General features: G+C 33.5%; 2 protein-coding genes across 5 annotated transcripts; both read right to left on the reverse strand.

Annotated features, from left to right (window-relative positions):
• Positions 1-2,802: 2,802 nt before the first annotated feature.
• Positions 2,803-6,882, reverse strand: LOC111293028 (putative carboxylesterase 11). The gene is made up of 2 exons (XM_022885728.2): positions 5,578-6,882; positions 2,803-3,677 (listed from the first exon to the last, which is right to left on the reverse strand). The coding sequence occupies exons 1-2, from the start codon at positions 6,384-6,386 to the stop codon at positions 3,140-3,142; spliced, it is 1,347 nt and encodes a 448-aa protein (XP_022741463.2). The 5' UTR covers positions 6,387-6,882; the 3' UTR covers positions 2,803-3,139.
• An 877-nt stretch (positions 6,883-7,759) lies between these two features.
• On the reverse strand, positions 7,760-12,360 carry LOC111293026 (serine/threonine protein phosphatase 2A 59 kDa regulatory subunit B' eta isoform-like). Of its 4 annotated transcripts, none has more exons than XM_022885727.2 (4): positions 12,132-12,360; positions 11,729-11,855; positions 9,940-11,426; positions 7,760-8,467 (listed from the first exon to the last, which is right to left on the reverse strand). In XM_022885727.2, the coding sequence occupies exons 3-4, from the start codon at positions 11,155-11,157 to the stop codon at positions 8,108-8,110; spliced, it is 1,578 nt and encodes a 525-aa protein (XP_022741462.2). In that variant the 5' UTR covers positions 11,158-11,426; positions 11,729-11,855; positions 12,132-12,360; the 3' UTR covers positions 7,760-8,107. The 4 variants fall into 4 exon arrangements, with proteins under 4 accessions (XP_022741462.2, XP_022741460.2, XP_089623239.1 ...); XM_022885725.2 differs by having other exon boundaries at positions 12,014-12,360; XM_089767113.1 differs by having other exon boundaries at positions 12,040-12,142.
• Between the last annotated feature and the right edge of the window lie 1,509 nt (positions 12,361-13,869).

The following is a 13,869-nucleotide window of genomic DNA, read 5'->3' on the forward strand; positions in this document are numbered from 1 at the left end:
CGTTGCATCCTAGTTTTTTCTGTCAAACTGTGTTCCTGATTCAATGTTATTGTTTTCAGCTACTCTTAACCGAAAATTTGGTCTATTGGCAATTCTTACAAAGTAATATTAAACTCAGCTGATTCGTTCGACTACCTTAAGAGATAACATCAATAGGTCTGCAATACCAACCATTGTAACCCTTTTCTTTATCGTTACATTGCAACTTCTTTTACCGTTGTTGTTAGTATTACTTTGCTTTGTTGTTGTAGATAGGCAAGAACGCGTAAGTGAGCTATGTGGTTTACCAATGGCTTCAAAGTGGTGTACTGCAGTTCACAAAATTTTGTCCTTTGTATAGATTTGGTTCTTGGCAGCTGAATCCGATATCAAGGAGGTCTAAACGAAGCGAAAGGGCCCTTTTTTACGTGGCTGTGCCTGCCATTGTCGATTATTAACAGTCTTATAGAGACCGACACTTAACATGTGAAATATTGTCTATTTTAATCTGAAAATTACAAAAAAAAAAATCTTACGGATTTTACGTTTAAGCTTTTATATATATATATATTAGTAAATTTTCAAAATATTCCGCACACAAATCTAATAAATCACATCAAATATTAGGTAAGTGTAACACATAGCACTTAACTTTTGTAAGATTTTAGAAGTGATTATTATGATATCATTTATGGAGACTCACATCCAACTTATAAGATATTATCTACTTTGATTCGAAGGTCTCATAATTTTATCTCACAAAATAGATTTTTTAACTTTGATTTTAGATATCTACATAAATATCATAACAAAACTTTAAAATATCTCGTATGAGATTTGGGTGTCACAAACTCATTCTGTTAAACCTTAACGTTCCTATCAAACCCAACACAAAACAAATCAAACATCGGATAAATCCAACATAAAGCACATACAAATGATCACACCAAACATTGAGATTTTAGAAGTGATTAACACTTAATTTTCATTTGATTGATAATCATTTTGATATAATTTATGGAGATCCACATCTAACTTAAAAAATATTATTCGTTTTGATCTAAAAATTTTATAATTTTTTCTCACAAAAAACAATTCACAGATTTAAGTTTAAACCTTTGTATTTATATATATATATATATATATATATATATGTACATATATATATTATATATATCATAATAAATGTTCAAAACATACCGATATAAGCATAATCCCGATTCAAAAGCATTTTGTTTTGAGGCGATTCTTTGCTTTTCAATTGGAATGAACAGGGTTGCTTGTTTTCTTTTAGCATTTCATTTGAAAGCCAGTAATGATGTTCGGTTTGAAGCTTTGAATTGGACTTTAACTAATAATGTTTTGGAGATTAAGTTAGTGATTTAAGCCATCTTTATAGTGGATTTAATTTAATTATTTACGGAATATGAAAGCGAGATAATTATTGCATAATTATTTAACTGTAGTCGGACGACATTATTAAATTTTTTGTTTTTTACTAGGTTGGTTAAAATGTTGGAATTATTTTCTGGTCAAGAGTACTAGAAATTCAGGTGCTTTCAAATGGTGGAAAAACACTATAAAACAGTGGTTAAAGTAGACAGAAAATTTTATTAAGGCGTTTCCATCAAAGCTTGAACAGAAGCAAGTGTCCCTTACTTGATTGTGCCATTCAGCTCAAGTTGATATTCAGACTACTATTTTCAACATGCTTGGAATTGTAAGAATGCCATTGCCAAGGCTTTCCTGCAATGAGAAAAACTTGCAACTTTACCCCACCAGCTTTTGCAATCATGCACGGCAAACGCCTGGTTGATAGGAATGGTTCATCCACCTGAGCTCTGAGGAGGCTTCACTTTGGGCTTTCATTTCATTCTCCACAGTTAACTCGTTCTGGAGGAGCATTCAGAATTACGTAAAATGCATGAAATTTTGTATGAAACCCACATTTATAAGTAACAGATTCTTACGTAATTTAAGAGTGAAATGCTCTTTTTAACTCTCCCTCCCTCAAATGTGCTTCCAACAGTGGGGCATATTAACCAGAGGATGCTTGCTTGAAGATGTAAACACTAAGAAACAGATAAAAAGAAACCCAATCCATTTCTTGTGAAACATTTTCAGTTTTGTAAATGCACCTTCAGCTTCACCATCATTCCTGATTCTATCAGGGGCCCTGACAGAATTGTGGATTGAGGCAAAGCTTTGTAAATGAAATGATGCAACAATGCCCGAGGAATTCCATTGACAAGCAACAGGAATTTATACTGGAAATGGGGAGCCCTCGACTCCTTTTCTTGATAGAAACTGACAGATATTGAAATAAATTATTGTCTTGTCAACAATGAGAGACATTGGGCAAAACAAAAACAACTAAGCATTGGAATGCACAAAAAGATTCTGCCAATGAGGATAAGCAGAAATTTGGAGTTTAACTTCTTGTCTGCCTACCAAAATATTCCCAGCATCGATATAGTCAAAATGTTCTTATCCTTAATGAATCAGCCGATTTTACAAAAATAGCTCACAGGCTAATTTGGAGATTAGATTATATTATCTTCTCTTCTCTTGAAACAATTTGTGAAGCCAAGATTCAAAAATGTTTTGATCTCTCCAATTTTTCCCATCTTCCAATCAGACAAAAGTTAAATAACAAAGAGCCACAAGTTTGATGGTTGCTGGGGAAGTTGTCAAGCATTACTCGGTGTTTAACTCAGTTGATTCGTATAATTATCCTTTAAAAAGTGACATTCAACAAGTTTAAAATACAAATCTTAACATCTGTAACCCTTTCTATTTTCAAACTGTGACTTCAGTTGTATTAAAAAAAAGTAAATTTTAATTCACAGGAAAAAAATGTTACTGACAACATCCCATTCTGGTGTGCAGCACTCAAAAATAACCTCAACTCACAGCTCACTAATCTACTATCAGAAAAGTTACTATATCTTACAAAAAGAACAGAACAGGACATGGGATAAACTTGGAAACTGAGGTACAAGCCTGGTGATGGATTAGCAAGAAGAACAAATGCAATAAATTATCCCAGTCCTGTGGATGGTAACCTTGCATCATTCTCTTTTTCAACTGAATAAACAGAAAATGATGCTGGTGGATGATGCTCTGCTGCAAATCTTTTTCCACATTTGAAACCTCCCACTTAATAAGAGAACTCATGACCTCGAAATGAGATGTACTTCTTAACCCAGATGGCAATGTCCTCAGCACAGGCCTGAGCCTGAGGGGTCTTTAGAAGCATGTCAAGGGTTGCAAATTCATGAACTGCATCCTTATACTCAAGAACAGGTGCATCAACATTTACCTTCCGAAGTGCCTCTGAGTAAGCAATCGCCCGGTCTCTCATCCAGTCATGTTCTGCTACAACTGTCAGTGTTGGGGGCATGAGCTTCAGAGGTGGGCCCCTGTCCGGAATGAGTGGATTGGCAGCTGGGTGGTCCAGGCTGAACTCTTCCTCGGGTAGAAACAGTTTCCATGCAAGTAGGCACATTGCCTTGTCATAGAAGTAGGAGTTTGCCAGCTTTATTTCGGACTGCGTGGGAACATTTCCAATGAAGAATGGGTACATTAGGACCTGTGCTACAACCTTGACAGGATCCAGAAGCCTGCCTGCCTCAACAGCTTTGCGAGCCACATAATCTGCAATGTTTGCTCCACAGCTCACCCCAAGTAGAACACATCTGCTTAAACGATATCACAATTATAGATTAGGAAAAATAGCAATACAAAATTTTTACACAAGATAGAAGTGAAGGATCTATATATTAGAAAAAGTACTAAGAACCAGCAATTTTACAGCTTAACTATTAAACATGATTTGCCAACATTTTATCTCATCCAAATGTCTCGCATGATATCAAACTTGGGCTCCTTCAGATCTATTCTTCCCCAACCTCAATTCTACCTCGCTCAAAGTGTGATTTCCAGGTTGACTCAATATTCTTTGCACGCTTCTGTTCGACATGACAACCGTATACTCAACTAATATCAGAGATTATAATCCAGAAGTTTGTTGATCACGCTTGAGGTACAAAAAAGAACACGATACAATCAATTGTCAACAAGTTATTAAGCGCTAACTTAAACTCTTGCCACATAGTCTCTCAAAGGCCTTTGATCATAAAATGTGAAATGTAAGACACTACATGATACAATGTAAATTAGAAAACCTTGGGCATAAGTTGCTTAACAAGAATTAAAAATTATGTTCAGGCAAGCAGAGATATGAATCTGCTCACAATCCGAGAAGCCTCAAATGCATGAACGGTATGAGAGGATAAAAAACATTAAAGCCTTGTAAGCATCATAACTACTACTCATAAAGGTCCATAAGATAAGCAATTCAGCAATCAGTAACTAACCTAATGGAAGAAATAAATCCAGACAAAACCTAATAATAGATTCTTAAAGCATACATTCTCTTTCTGACACTTTGGTTAAACCACTAGCACTAGGGACATCCTTCAGACAAAATACAGCTAGAAAATAAGCTAACTTGCTGCAAGGGAACATCAAACCAAATTTTTTTTACCCTCAAATAGCATAGAAAATGATGCATGCATACTTTTTTACCATCTAAGATGTCAATAAGGGACCTCCATGCCACAAACTTCAATCACTGCTAACAAAATAGGTACACATGCTAGAACCAAGGGAAAGCATGAAGAAAATGTATATCTCAAGGACATCTTAGGCAATCAAATTTGAAACCGAAATGAAACAAAGTGAAGAGAAGAGAAATGCTTGAGATATACATTTTTTATTTCAATGTTGAGAGCATGATGTGAAATATTTGGAAAACATGAAAGAAATTGAAATATTGAACTGTGTTGAATGATGAGGAGGTCGTGGTACTCAAAACACAAAAGACTAAGCTGTAGAAACTTTCCAGGAAATTTCAGGCTCAGAGATTGACTAATATGGTTTCCAAAAATTCATCCTGTAGTAGAATACAGAATGACAACTTCCGAAGCCTCTACCACCAGAAAGAGCAATCAGATTTTGACAGACTTTGTATGTCAAAAACTTATTGCCCAATTATACAATTCAAATGAGAGCACAATCACAAGTTATCCAAACTAAATTACTTTTAACAATCTAAACCTCATTCACAAGTATTCCTTCGACCTATATCTATCTAATCAAATCATACAAATTCAAGCTTACAAGTCACATTTCCCTAATCAAGATGCACTTCCTAATTCCCAACCATCTCAACCAAATAAAGTGCATACCAAATCTACATCCAATCATTGTAACAAACATAAAACCAATTAAGATCAAAATTTTACCTACATTGCATCTACCGACACTGAACGAATTTAAGCTTAACATTCGCGGATCAAATTGCATTTGCTAGCCCCTATCCTTAACAAAATCAAATACAACCAATGCACATCATATCTCCAGTCAAAAACATATCAATCACAAGAAATCTAACAAAAACAACAAACAAAATCAAAGATTGCAGCATCCCATTATGCCATGATCAAATTACACTTAACTCTCTCCAACATTTTCAACTAAATCAATTCAGTAGCGAAAATAAATACAAGCAAAACTTCATATAGGAATAGCAACCTTGATGGATCTCCATGAGCTGCCAACCACGGCTCAACCATAGAAGCCCCGAAAGCATCCACAATATGTCTCTGAACTTCAGCCTTGGTAAACTCTGCTCCAACCCCACGCGCCCCACTCCCCATCGACTTACTACACTCAGCTAAATTCGCTTGCTTTCCTAACCAATTCAACACCTTCAATCCATCCTCAAACGCCGCCGGATACTTATTCTCCGGAGCCAACCTATAACCAACCGCCACGACTACAACATCACACAATCTCGATATTCTCCGACAAAAAAAATCGTTAGCCACCGAGTCATTGCTGCCACTCACCCAACCGCCGCCGTGAAACTGTAATATTATCGGCAATTTTCGACAATTTTGAACTAATGGTGAATAACCTTGATAAACACTATTGTTGGATCTTAAATTTAACCCTTCAAAACTGCTTCTTCTCGGATCATCTCTCGGGGCTCCAATATCAGGCGGGCCATAACTATTCCTCCGGCGATTAAGGGAATTGGGGTCGTCTTGCTGGAACGATCTGGGCTTGGATTTCGGCTCGGGTTGTTCGGGAGGAGAAAGGGACGATTCGGGGAGGAAGATCCGAATAGAAAGGGCAGTGAATGGGTCGATGTGGATATCTTTGGTGGCGACACCGTCGGTGAAAGAAGGGTTGGAGGCGGAAACGGATTCTTCGGGTCGGGTCGTGACACCGTATGGATTGGAGGATTCGTCGAGAGGGGTTTGGATCCGGTTCTGCAAACGGTGCTTCAAGAGGAACTTGAAGAATACACTGTATAATTTTACAGCTACGCTTGGCATTTCCCTTAAAAAATTTTCTCTTTTACAAAAGAAAAAAAAAATCTCTTTAATGTTTTTGTGTTGAACAAAGAATTCTGGGTTTTGATTTTTCTGGGATATTCTTGATGGATTTGCAGAAACCAAAAATAAAGATGAAGCTTTTTTCTCTCTTCTTGCTTCAAAGTCTGATTTTTTTTTTTTTTAAGATTGTTGTAAAATCATGGTTTTGGAGAGGAAAAGTTTGAAACTTGACATGGTTAATTATAATTGAAGATTCACGTGGAAATTGGGTGATTAGGTTTTTAAAATCTGGGGGACTTTGGCTTCAAATCTGATGTTTTTTTCAATGCAAATCAGATAGAAGTAAAGATAAAGCAAGCAACATACGGAAAGGGGTTGATGGGGTTACATGACATACAAGCAGCAATTTTATTAAGCTGTCTGTGTTTTTCTTGATAGGTTTCTATACTCTATGATGATTTCAGTGAAACCATCTGCAACATGATTAATAGTTGTACCTTTTTGACATGTTGTCCTAAGAAGTGGGAGGTACAAGAATTGGAAGCATGGAAATGTATGGAATTTGGGTGTGGTAAATAATTGAAGTTCTTCGTTGTGTTAAAATTGACTAGGGAAATAAAAACATAACTAATTAAACAATGGTTCCTCCCTCATTAGTAATTTTCCTCATTATTTATGATTGAAGCTTTGTGGATCTTAATGAATATATTAATGACACAAATATTTACATTTACATTTAATTTTTTTAGTCAAATAAGACAATCAATGATTAGTTTAAATTAAAAATGATAATAGTTTGAATCATATTTAATTTAATTTTTTGGATAAAATATAATATTATAAAATTTTAAAATATCTAAATTCAAATCAATTTTTTTTAAATTGATCTAAATCAAATTTTATTAATTTAATTTATCATTTTTTTTAATTTAATTTTTAATTTCTTATATATTATTTTAATATAATTTATAAATTTAGATATAATTATGTTTATTTTATAAAAATTTACAATATGTATAAATATTAATAAAATTATATAATTCAATTCGATTTTTTATTTTTCAATTCAAAATCTGATTAAATTTTAATATATATATTTAATAACTAAATTTAATTTAAATTGAATAAAAAATTTAATTCAAATTGATCTAAGCATTACAATTCAAATCGATTTTCGATTTTCTCGATAATTTTTCTAAACCCTAATTCAAATTTGGTGTTATTAAAGCCCATTGAAAAATAGAAAATGCTTTGAATCAACACATGATACAATGCAGCCATCGAAGTGCTTTTCAAGGTTAAACAGGGCTGTTGTTAAATGCAAAAAACCATAAGTAACTCAACATTATAATAGGAACACTGATCCAAAAAGATGTGGAATTCATGCTTTCTTGTCACCATTAAAGGATTATCAATGGAAAAGATGTCACCATTAATGCTTTACAAGCCAAACTCGTTTGTTTTTTTTTTGTCCCCAATCCATTATATACATTCTAAGCATATATATGAGCAAAAGGGGCTTGGATTTACCCCACATAGCAGCAATCTTGATCAACCCTGCGACATTAAAATCAAGCAAACCATCCATTCAGAATGTGAACAGTTGATACAATGATAAACTCAGCTTTATCATCATCTTTATCTCACCATGTCCACCAACCTATGGTTTGCAAACCGATCTCGGAATAGAACATCGGCAACTACAATGGCAATCTCTTGTCCTAGCCAGATGGCTTGCGAATAGTTATTTTTGGGGAGACGAGGACTGGTTCATTGCTTGCAGCTTTCATTGCAGCAATCTCTTCTAATCGTTTCCATGTGGCCTCACGTTTTGATTTAACCTCACTTTCTTGTGCTTCGTCTTCCTGAAACTTATGCAAGCACTCCTCAAACAGCTCGGAGTCAGTGTCAGAGAAAAGCTTGCGGACATTTAGAGTCAAGCTCTGCACTGCCTGATTCCAGTGGTTTCTTGCATTCCTTTCCAAGGAAGGGAAGATAATTGGAAGTATAACTTTCCGATTCTGTTTTATTAGGTTCTCGATATGATCATTGTTCCATATGAACAAAGCCCTCTCTGCCACCTACCAACAAATTATTGAAGTTTTAAAAGAGACATAAAGAGAACGATAGCAAGAAAAGTAGCACATCATCTTTGTACATTGTAAATGCTAGTTCTTCAAATAAATGTATGCATATACAATACTAGCATAACTGATTAGATGCAGTTTCACATCGTAACTACAACTATTATTAAAAAGTTCAAATCTAGCAACGATATCTGGACATCTTTAGACAGTAAAGCCAAACACCATGGCGATATTCACCCAATAGCGATAAACAACTAAAGTGGAAATCTGTCCTCATGTCAGCACAAGTGTATCAAACCAACAAAATAAAAGAGGATATCAGTCAAATTTACAGGTTTTCATGAGTACACACTAACACACTACAATCAAATTTCCTAAACAAATATAAATCTTGTACCCTAGATACCAGCAGATATCGTGATGCAGAGATTTTCTAATAGTGAACACCTCTTCATCACAAACCTATGACAAGAGAGTTAATTACTTCAAACACAAACCATTATATCAACCTGGATTTTCAGTTACTTGTTTCATAGAGTTCATTCACAATGAGGTCCTAAATAGAGCATGATCGCACAATATGATCCATTTAGGCAACCATATCTAGCGGAAAAATGCATAGTTTGTTTTTTTTGTTGTTGTAGTAGTCATCCAGCAGTTTGTAAACATTGACAGAATACAGCTTTCTCATAACATGTTGGGTCGTGGAACAATTACTTTAATAGTAAGAAGAATTGGGGACTTGTGTTTTTCTTCATGTCCAACACGTCCAAATTCCTTTAATTAAATGTTAGTATGAGCATCAAAGTTTTCAAGTTATTTGTTCAACCCAAGCACACATTTTTCTCTCTCTCCTCTCTTCAAGAGATGAAAAAGCAGAAGAAGCTTAGGCAGTGCACATCAATAAAGTTCCAACCTGAATTTTGGAGATAAAGCATAAACTTTTTTGAGGCAGAGTCCAGATAGACAAAACACGAGTTGAAAGTCGAGATATAATCCATGAGATGAAGGATGTAATTTACAAGGGTAAAAGCAGTAAAAGATTACACTTTGTCACAACGCATCAGTTTCTTTTAGACCTATCTCTGTAAACCTATTTCTTTTAGACCTATATCACGAGTTCACAACTGCCTTTCTTGGATCTAATACTGCAATATTTGGTCTCAATCATATGTGTTCACATAACCACCTTAAGCCCACCTCAGGTTACTCTTTTAAATGATAATACAAGATTTTATCATGCTAACAGGAGAAGGGATAATCAGAAGGAACAGGGCAAGAAAGAAAGAAAAAATCATGTCAACCAGTTGCTACTGCTTTTAATGAAACCACTTCATCTAAACCATTAAACCTTTCTCTCTTTGATTAAATTTGATTTACTTATCTAGTTATATTCTCTTAAGGAACTTTCATAAAGAGAAGAAAAGAAAGGAAAGTTGCAAGTAGTGACCTGACGAAATTCCTACCTGAAAATGGGAACTACTCAAGCAACGGCCTATCTGACGGAATAAGGGTACCATGCAGCGTTGAAACTCAGCAGGTTGTGTGGCTTCTAAAACTTCCTCCAGTTCACCCAAGAACATAACTTCTTTTGAGCTATTTGTAATTGGCCAATACTTTAATAAACCCCGTATAACAGTATCAGCAAGCTTGCAGTCTTTCTCCACAAATTGAGTAATGCAGTAAGATAACTGCTGGTGGTACATGGATATGCATTTTGGTTTGTGAAGTGGTATCAATGCACGAACAAGAAAGAGCTTATGTTCTTCCTTCAGTGGCAAAGCAAACCCATTGATTATACTTCCCAGTATTTCTAGTAGCTCTGCAATTCCATTGTGTTTTTCAGTTTCAAAAATAAAGCGGTAAAAGATATTGTTGATTGCTTTCCTGATGAATGGACGATGGACCATAAACTTTCCATAGATGCGATGCAGAACAGTTTTCAGATACTCCCTTTCTCTGGGGTCCTCTGAATCAAAAAGATCTAACAACCTCAGAACAAAAGAGTGATCAATATACCGCTTGGCCAATTTTGCATCTGTCTCAGATGATGCCACAAACCTCAAGAGTAATTCATAAACAACTTGCAAATGAGTCCATGCAGGGTCCATTGAGGGCTCCTCCTCTTCCAAATCAAATGCTTCTAAAACTTTCTTCTCACGTGGCGGAGAGGTAAGTGCTCTAAACAAATTTACAGAAACCATCTTTCCAATTTCCTGCATAACAATCTCTGGAAATTTCCCACTAGCAGATGAAACATAATCCACAAGCTCTAGCAAAGTTTGCCGCTTGAGGTCCTTCTCCTTGAGGTTTTTTGATGGGTCACTGAAGTCAAACACAATGCAACACAAGTTCAGTTTTCTGATAAACAAGTTCTGCTTCTCAGAATTTGGAACATCTTTAAAACTAGGCAATGCCTCAAAAGAAGTAGCAACCATATTCCCGTTCAGCTTTGCATTCACCACTTGAGAAATCTTATTGCCTTGATTCAGCCCAGAATTCGGAGTCGAACTGAAGCCAGAAAAGGATGAACTGCTTGAGTTTGCATAGCGGTTACTAGATAAATCACTGTTTCTTGAACTGGTAGAAGCATTCGCTGAAGAGGTAGAAGTTCCTCCTCCCTCACGATTGTCATTTGACTTAGATGGTTTCCGTGGGAGTCTATTAAGTATTTGTTTGATCATCGTAACTTAAACAGGAATCTCTTCTCATGCACTTCACAATTGGTTATGAAAAGAAAACCCTTCAAAGCAAATGCACCATCAAATGCAAAGAAAGGAAAACCTGGGTGCCAAAAACTGTCAACTCATAAACTGAAAGCCAGTGATGAGTCAATCCACCAATAAATATGCAACTCCATCCTCACTAAGATGAGTTATAACTCAATTCCAACAAAGAAAATTCCTCGTTTGCTTGAACAGCAACATCGACTCACTTCATATGTTGAAATAATCTAAAACACAAAAAAAAAGGGCCCAAATCAACTATAACAAAATTCCCAATTAGTAATAACTAATCTCAATAAAGTTCATCTTCTTTTCCCCGCTTTGGTGGCAAAGCATGCATCATTTTGACTTATACATATATATACATACATATATATATATATATATCAAATTAAAAAATATATATATGCCTAAACCAATAAACAAAAATACCCAATTGTTATAAAAATCTAAACCATAAAATTCAGTTCAAAAAGCTTTAATTTTCTTCCTAAATTACTTTAAAAATAAAGGGATAAAGAATATTCACCTGTGTCTCCTGGACTCTAGTTTTCATCAGCTTCCAAAGATTAACAAAAGCATTCAGCTAGATCAAAAGGTAACAAGATCTGGGTTTGATCTTAAAAACCCAACCAGCATTTTCCACCAAAAGCAACCTACAAAATTATCCAAAAGAACATAAGCCAAAAAAAACAAACAAACAAACAAAACTTTAACTAATTCGTCAATGTTTTGTTTTTTTAAGGTAAATAATTGTTCTAATTGATCCCACTTCTGTTTTCTTTTTCTTCGTAAAGATTTGATCTTTACTAACCTTTCTTAGCAAAATTTCATTTCAACCTCAAAGCTCACACTTTTCACTTTTGATTTTCTCCGGATGAAGATGGAATCCAATTCACTAAATCACCCCTCACAGTTTTTCAAAAACCTACCTTTTTTCCCTTTCGGAGAGATTGAGGAGAAGGTTAAAAATGAAAAATAGATAGCAGTTTTATGGAGGTGTTGTGTCTCACGCTCCACTTGACTGCGAATGGGAATTTTGAAGACTTGACAGATCGATGTTGTAGCCTGTTTGTCATCCAAAGCTTCATAGATTACATTTCAAACATCTTTGATTTGGCACAGTTGTCCATTGTGGTCGGCAAACGATCCCACGTGCTTCTTGTCAAGTGTATCACAAACGTTATTTAAAAAAGGAAAATTTTCCTTGAATTTAAAGCTTGAAATATAATAATGCTTACCACCAAAAATATTTTTAAACCAATACATTCTTTTAATATATATAAAAGTTTGCAAAGATATTAGTTAATTAAATAAGTAAATATTTTGATAATTAAATTAAATATTACTCCTTCGTCTTAAATTATTTGAACGGGGTTGACTTTCATTAAAAAAAAATTTATAAATTAAAGATTCATGACTTTTAATATTAAAAAAATAAAATAATTTAAAATATAAAAAAATAAAAGTTTTGGATATTTAAAAATATACATAATTTTAAGACATTTAAAAAAAAGATAAAAACTAAAATAAAAAGAGTATTTGAAATAAAGTCTGGCTTTTATTTTGTAAAAACACTTTTATCTTGTAATTTAATTATTAAATAAAAAGGAGAAAAATATTATAATATTTTATTCTTGTTGCTATATTTATATGTTTGGATTTTTAGTAAATATATTTATGAATTTTGATATTTTTATGGTATTAACATTGGCATACTTTCGATATATTTATATTTTGAAAATATTTTATAGAATATTACTATAAATGGAACTTGCTTATTTGCTTCGTCGGTAAAACCAACTAAATTTCTGTTGCCAACTGACCCCAGTGATTAAAGACATTTTAGGTGAAGTGAGAATGAATTAATCATGGTGATGGCTTCCTTGCAACTTAATTATGAGTTCATAATTCTTCTTTTTTTTCTGACAAGATTTATTGACAAAATATTCATAAAACTTGTCAAATTGATTTTCTACTTCATTTTGATAGGTCAAAGGAGAGTACAAAAGAAGCATAAAACACACCTGCGTGGGTTAATACCGTTGAAAATGGAAAAAAAAAAGTTTATTTCTTCATTAAGCAAGTTTCAATCCTTGCTAAAAATGCAAAAACTTGACTATTCATATATTTATATTATATAAAATATTAATATTTATGTATTTATATCATATATTTAACAAAAATTATATATTATACATATAGACACAAAAATATAAATTATATTTTTTTATTTTATAAAATTTATATATAACTATTATTAAAACTTTAAATCAAATTACTTTCGTTTTTTTTTTCATATCATATTTGTATTGTATTATTATATTATGTTTTAAATTGCTACTCCCTTACAAAGAGATTAATATAGACAAAATTTAAACACATCCGCATTCAAAAATAAATATAATTGATGAATTCAAAATTTACATCAATTGATTCATATAATTATTTTTAAAAATTAATATTCAATAATTTTAAAATTTAACAATTATAAATCTTCTTTGTTTTCAAGATGCAACTTATTTTATTAAAATATATGTAATTACATTGATGAAATAATTTTTTGCTACTTTTCTTGCTTTCTTTTTTATTTTTTTTTCCATTTTAATTTTACTTCGGAAATAATTCACCTGTTAAATCCAATGAATAAGAAGCTGGTAAAGGATCAAA

The sequence above is a fragment of the Durio zibethinus genome, chromosome 10 (assembly GCF_047325235.1).
Source record: "Durio zibethinus cultivar Kanyao isolate XHJ-2024 chromosome 10, ASM4732523v1, whole genome shotgun sequence".
In the NCBI taxonomy this organism is placed as follows: Eukaryota; Viridiplantae; Streptophyta; class Magnoliopsida; order Malvales; family Malvaceae; genus Durio; species Durio zibethinus.